Source organism: Psammomys obesus, unplaced genomic scaffold, assembly GCF_907164565.1.
Source record: "Psammomys obesus unplaced genomic scaffold, mPsaObe1.curated_primary_1811, whole genome shotgun sequence".
Classification (NCBI taxonomy): Eukaryota; Metazoa; Chordata; class Mammalia; order Rodentia; family Muridae; genus Psammomys; species Psammomys obesus.
Genome location: NW_026592890.1, coordinates 16,256,560 through 16,263,225, shown reverse-complemented (window position 1 = coordinate 16,263,225; position 6,666 = coordinate 16,256,560). Strand labels below are relative to the sequence as shown.

The following is a 6,666-nucleotide window of genomic DNA, read 5'->3' as shown; positions in this document are numbered from 1 at the left end:
TGTGTGTGTGTGTGTGTGTGTGTGTGTGTGTGTGTGTGTGTGTGTGTGTAGAGAGACGGAGAATGAGAGAGACAGGGAGGGCCTCACTCTGTAGCCCTAGGCCTAAAAGTAAGTATGTAAACCAGTCTGGCCATAAAAATATTCACACAGATCTGCCTGCCTCTGCCTCTGCCTCTGCCTCTGCCTCTGCCTCTGCCTCTGCCTCTGCCTCTGCCTCTGCCTCTGCCTCTGCCTCTGCCTCTACTGCTGCCTTCCTCTCCCCAGCATTGGGATTAAAAATTAGCACCACTACTCCTGGCTTTTATGTTCACAGTTCTGTTCAGATTTACACAGGAAAAGAAAATGTACATATTACGTCAACATTAGTAATAGTGAGTACTCAGGAGGGCTTTGAAGTAGCTGAAAATAGAAGATATTTAAAACCATGAACTCAGATTTATTGGTAAACAATTTGAATAAATATATTAGTTGAATCATTATAATGAAGAAACCAGATGATACTGTCACAGGTTATATAAAAGGAAAAAAAAATGCAAAAGTTTTTAAATTTTCCAAACCCCCATGCTTTTATAAGAGTCAAGCTTCTGTGTCTGCTAAGATATCTGGTACCAAGGCTGTGTTCAGTCGCTGGAACCTACATGCCTCAGCTGCTCTATGACCTACACACACACTGTGAAGCACATGCCTGGGTACGCACACAAGGTGAATTCTTTATTTATTGACAAGTAAGTAATATGTGTTATCACTTAATTTTCAACTCCCATACTATCTCACAAACGGTTTAGATTTCAAGGGGATAGACTGCTTATGTTTCTTTGTATGCCCTTCAGATAGTACATAGTGTGGGACACTGGTTAAGGGCATTCGGTACTTTAAATCATCTCCAGGTTACTTTCAAACCCCAAGTAGTTGAACTACCGCTTAGGAATTCTTGACAAGGTAAAAGTCTGTACTTTTTTGGTACTGATAATTTTTTTTCAAAATATTTCCAATCTGTGTTTGGGTCAACCTACTGATCTAGAGCTCATAAATAATGAGGTTGAACTGTATACATAAAAAATGCTGAAAATAAAGTTTAGTCCTGCTAAAGAAAATCTGGGGGGAAAATGTTCTGTGTGTTATCAATGAAGTTACCACAGACCACTTAGCTTTCAGTCTTTGAGTTAAGGTTGCAGTTCTTTTCTGCTGGCACTAAATGGCTGTATGTTATTTAGGATATATGTATGGTGTATCAATTGTTAATCTTCCCAAGGCTTAGTTTGTCCAGCAGTAAAATCAAAATATTGCTATTAATACGTATTTGCTATGGAAATTAAGTGAGTGCTGAATTTGTCCCACTAGTTATACCTTGTGTTCCAGGAAGCCATGGGAATGGCCGTTTACTATCGGTGGCTGCACTTGTCACCCTTTGTCGTTTCCTTTGTCACCCCTGGCTGAAATCAGCCTTCCTGAGTTCTTTTTAAAATTGCGTAACACTTAATCGTGTCATAATATACTTAGGGACATCTCAGCCATCTCTTATATTTTAGGTACTTGAACAGCCTGTCAGCTACTTTGCCTTTTGTCTCTTCCTATATTATTCCTGCTTAGAGTGTATATAGAAAGAGCTTCCTAAGATTGTAAAAATAGGCTGCCCTCAGGGAGTTTAATGAATGATATGTACACAATTGTAATGTGACTACTCTTATTCTAACTGAAGATAGTAAAGATTATATAAGGAAAATTGTTGCCCATCATTCAAGTATGTAGCTTGATTTGTTCTTTTTCTGAGTCTAGTTGGAATAATAAATTTATTGACATTTAAAAGCACATTGTTGTCAAATTACCAATCTTCCACTTTTGTTCTTTAGAATGCAGCTAGAATTGTCCGTGCTCTCTTTGAAATTGCACTGAGGAAACGTTGGCCTACCATGACCTACAGGCTTTTGAATCTTAGTAAAGTCATCGACAAGAGACTCTGGGGTTGGGCCAGCCCTTTGAGACAGTTTTCTGTGCTACCACCACACATTCTAACAAGATTAGAAGAAAAAAACCTTACTGTGGATAAGCTAAAAGACATGAGAAAGGATGAAATAGGTAAGAAGGAAGCAAAAATCCTTATATATATATTTAACTATATAGATCAAAATGTCTTGATTGATATATAAGTATGCTATATTTTCAAATTCAGATTTTTATGGTAATAAATCATTTTGTGTATGTCAGCTAAATAAAAAAAATCTTTACTGATTTTACCAAATTACTTGGACTGAATTAGCAGTTAAATTGGAGTGTATGTTTTCAAATATTTAATTATTTTTATGTAGACTCTTATCTATAAATGAAGAGAATATTTGCTAGTGTTCATTCACAATTAAATTCAATATTTAATTTGAATAACTTTTGTCATGTATATCATCAGTTATACATTGTAAAATAATGTATGGTGGCTGGAGATATAGCTGAATAGTGGAGCACTAGTAATTCCCAGCACTAGCAAAGGTAAAGTAGATAAGAATTTGTTAACTCTAAACTTTGCAAATCACCAGGGTTTAGCAATCTTAATTAAATACATCCACATATCTAAACCCAGTTGACATCGGTCTGTACATAGAATTTGTATTCTTTTTTCACATAATATTGAGAAATTCCTGCCACATATATTTCCATGATATTTAACATTTTATTGCAACATGTAATATAATTGGGAAATACTTTACTCATGAATAGGATGGATGCTGCCCCTCCAGGAGGCAGGCTACACATTACAAGGCCTGCTGCTGCTGGGATCTCAAGGTTATTAAGAGAGGCTAATGCCCTTATTATATGTACAATTGATGGATATTTTTTATTTTTTATATTAATTATAGTTTATTCACTTTGTATCCCAGCTGTAGCCCCCTCCTTCATCCCCTCCTAATCCCACCCTCCCTTCTGCTTCCCTCCCATGCCCCTCTCCAATTCCACTGATAGGGGAGGTCCTTCTCCCCTTCCCTCTGAACCTAGGCTATCAGATCTCATCAGGACTGGCCTCATTGTCTTCTGTGGCCGGGTAAGGCTGCTTCCCCCTCAGGGCGAGGTGATCAAAGAGCCAGACACTGAGTTCATGTCAGAGACAGTCCCTGTTCCCATTACTAGGGAACCCACTTGGACACTAATCTGCCATGGGCTACATCTGTACAGGGGTTCTAGTTTATCTGCATGCATTATCCTTGGTTGGAGTATCAATCTCAGAAAAGACCCCTGTGCCCAGATTTCTTGGTTCTGTTGCTCTCCTTGTGGACCTTCTATCCCCTCCAGGTCTTTTTATCTCTCCCTTCTTTCATAAGATTCCCTGCACTCTACCCAAAGTTTGTCTATGAGTCTCGTATCTGCTTTGATAGAATGTTGGGTAGAGTCTTTCAGAGGCCTTATGTGGTAGGCTCTTGTCCTGTTCCCTGTTTTCTCCCTCTTCCTATGTCTGGCCCATTTGCCTTTCTGAGTGAGGATTGATCATCTGACCCAGGGTCCTCCTTATACCCATCAGAATGACTAAGATGAAAAACTCAAGTGACAACACATGCTGGAGAAGATATGGAGGAAGAGGAACCTATTGCTGGTGGGAATGTAAACTAGTACAACCACTTTGGAAATCAATCTGGCACTTTCTCAGACAATTAGGAATAGTGCTTCCTCAAGATACAGCTGTGCCATTCCAAGGCATATACCCAAAATAGTCTCAAGTATACAACCAAGTACATTTGCTCAACCACGTTTATAGCAGCTTTAAGGAAACAACCCAGATATCCCTCACCTGAAGAATAGATCCAGAAATTGTGGTACATTCATATAATGGAATACTACTCAGCAATTAAAAACAAGGAAAGCATGAAATTTGCAGGCAAGAAAAAAAATCATCCTGAGTGAGGTATCCCAGAAGCAGATATATGTGTGGGTATATATGCACATAGTATATACCCACTTATAAGTGGTGCTTAGGCATATAATATAGGTTAAACATACTAAAATCTGTACACCTAAAGAAGTTCAGCAAGAAGGGGGACCCCGGGTAAGAGGATATTTTTAATAGAATTATAAAAGAAGAACATCAATAGAAAGAAATTGTTAAAGAGGAAATTGAAAATATATAACAAATGCATATTTTTTGAATAGGAACTATCAACATTAATTTTAAATTTAATTAAGGTTAAAGTATTCTGATTTATTTATGTGTGGTCTTCAAGAAATTCTTTTTTAAAGAGCTAATGTACTCTTGATAATAGTAAATGCAATCTAGTTCCACTTGCTTAAATTACATTTATATACAGTTGTATTTATTTATTTTTATAGCATCTGACTTCCATATATCCATATTTTAAATTTTGATTCTTTATCAAAATAAGTGTAAGTAGTTAATTGATGCTGATAGAGTATAATTTATATTTTATCTCTATTTTCTAGAATCGCATATGGATTAGTGAATTGTATTTGATTTTGATAAACCATTTCTATAATTTATAAAGTTCTTAAACAACCTTAAATAAAGGACTGTTTTCACAAAATATTGCATAACTCCATACTATGTCATAAACTAAGCTAGAAAGAAGTGAGTCTCTATAATTTTTCTGACAGTATCAAGGCTCAGCAATTTTCAATACTCTATTAAACCTAAGGAAACCCTGATACTGGTTTTCTAACCTATGAATTGCTAATTCAAGTTAACTATTACAAAATATTCAAACATGCCAGGTCAAGAATGTCAGCTATTTTACATAGCAAATCATAAAACAAGCAGTAAAATCACCAACTCTTAAATCTCATTTACAAGTCAGATTATATGGGACACATTTTTTTCTATGTGATACTTTCCTTTCAGGTCACATTTTGCATCATGTGAATATTGGTCTGAAGGTCAAACAGTGTGTGCATCAGATTCCTTCTGTTACAATGGAAGCTTCCATTCAGCCCATCACACGGACTGTCCTTCGAGTATCACTGAACATCTACCCTGATTTCTCTTGGAATGACCAGGTAGAAATGGAAACACCTAAATCTATTTAAACTCAAGTGTCTGTACTGCAGGTTCCACTAAACCTTATAGCTGTCCCAAAGGCATGTACGAAATCCAAGTTTTATATACATATCAAGATAATTATGTCTTAATTAACAGCTATTCTAGTATTTACTATCAACTGTAAGAAAATGTGGTATATTGGTGTGTTAACCAATGAGGTCTTCCAGCATCTATAGAACTTACAGGGTCAATATTGAGCTCCATGTCAATAGATGGAGCTCTCTAAGCCGGACCACATTGGCTGTATTTTTCCATGGTCTCCATTTTATCATTATCAGCATCTCTACTTGTCATTTTAGCTAGCCATTAATGTGATGTTCTGTTTGTTAACAGACATTTTAAAATATTGGCATTGTAGAGGTACCATTCCCTCTTTTTTAAACATTAGGCTAGTAGGAAAAATACTCTACATTTTCTCTCTTGCCATCATTTTCTTTGATACTGACTTTTCTTCCTCAGTGATATTCAAATTTAGCAATATCTATGATTAGTAGATTTTTCTTCTCTATGTCTCTGAATATATAGTACTTACATATATAACTCTTCTTCACAATGTCTTTCCTTGTTTACTGCCATGCTTCCTTCTGTTTTTATTCCACATTCATTATTTCCTCCTTTAGAACCGTAATATATACGAAATCCTAAGAGTAGGGTTGGGTTGGGGCTGCTTGGTGGTACTTGCAATCTTGAGGTCAGTTCCTAGCACCACATGAAACAGTTGTGCTTGCAACCTTCCACAGACGGAGGGAACTCAGTTAGCACGCTGAGGTTCAGCCAAGCCTGGGCTCCTAAAAATCCTTTCAAGGCAAAATAAGGGCAAATTCATATATAATAATCCACCCTGAATCATCTTCCTATTCAGTTAACATTCCTTGAACCAGTCAATGTGTTAGAAATTATAAATTTAAAAGCAAATCAGAATCTCCTGCTTGGAAGAGGTCCATGGGGAAAACAAGTCAGCCAGTAATTGTAGCATGCCTATGCTAACCCCTAATAGCTATTTTAAGAATCCATTTACATGAGTGAATAAATTTTATTTGGCCACATTTTGTAAAATCATCTACCTGTGCTTCTAACCCAATGTGCAGTAGCTTTAAGGTGCTTAGATTTCCAAGTCCTAAAATTTCCTAATCCACAAACGTGCATAATGATAACTAGTATTTATTCTCAGAATTTCTAAGGAAAAAGTGATGGTAATACAGTTTTGCTTTAATAGTTCTAAAAAAGATAGAATTTTGTGTAAAATATGAAAGTAGAGATATTAAAAATCATGTTTAAAATTTTAAATTTTATGGCTATTTGTTTAATGGATTAAGCTTTTATTGTTTTTGTTATCTTCTGCTAATACCCCTAACCCTCTAGGTGAATATTCTCAAGTAGTATGTTATCATCTTCAAAATTGGGAAACTGAACTTACTTACTGAAGGAAGGAAAGTAGAGAATGTATAATCTTGCTCAATAAAAGGGCCTGAAGTAAGGAAGATATACAGTGTACTATCCTGTGTAACAAAGTGTCCTGAATTAAGGAAGGAAGGAAGGAAGGAAGGAAGGAAGGAAGGAAGGAAGGAAGGAAGGAAGGAAGGAAGGAGATAGATAGATAGATAGATAGATAGATAGATAGATAGATAGATAGA

General features: G+C 36.2%; 1 protein-coding gene across 1 annotated transcript in view; it reads left to right on the top strand.

Moving 5' to 3' along the window:
* Ascc3 (activating signal cointegrator 1 complex subunit 3) overlaps positions 1-6,666 on the top strand; it is a 312,705-nt gene that overhangs the window by 148,079 nt on the left and 157,960 nt on the right. Inside the window, exons 21-22 of the mRNA XM_055616194.1 lie at positions 1,851-2,076; positions 4,835-4,989. Coding sequence (XP_055472169.1) covers positions 1,851-2,076; positions 4,835-4,989 — 381 coding nt within the window. The remainder of the gene's footprint in view (positions 1-1,850; positions 2,077-4,834; positions 4,990-6,666) is intronic.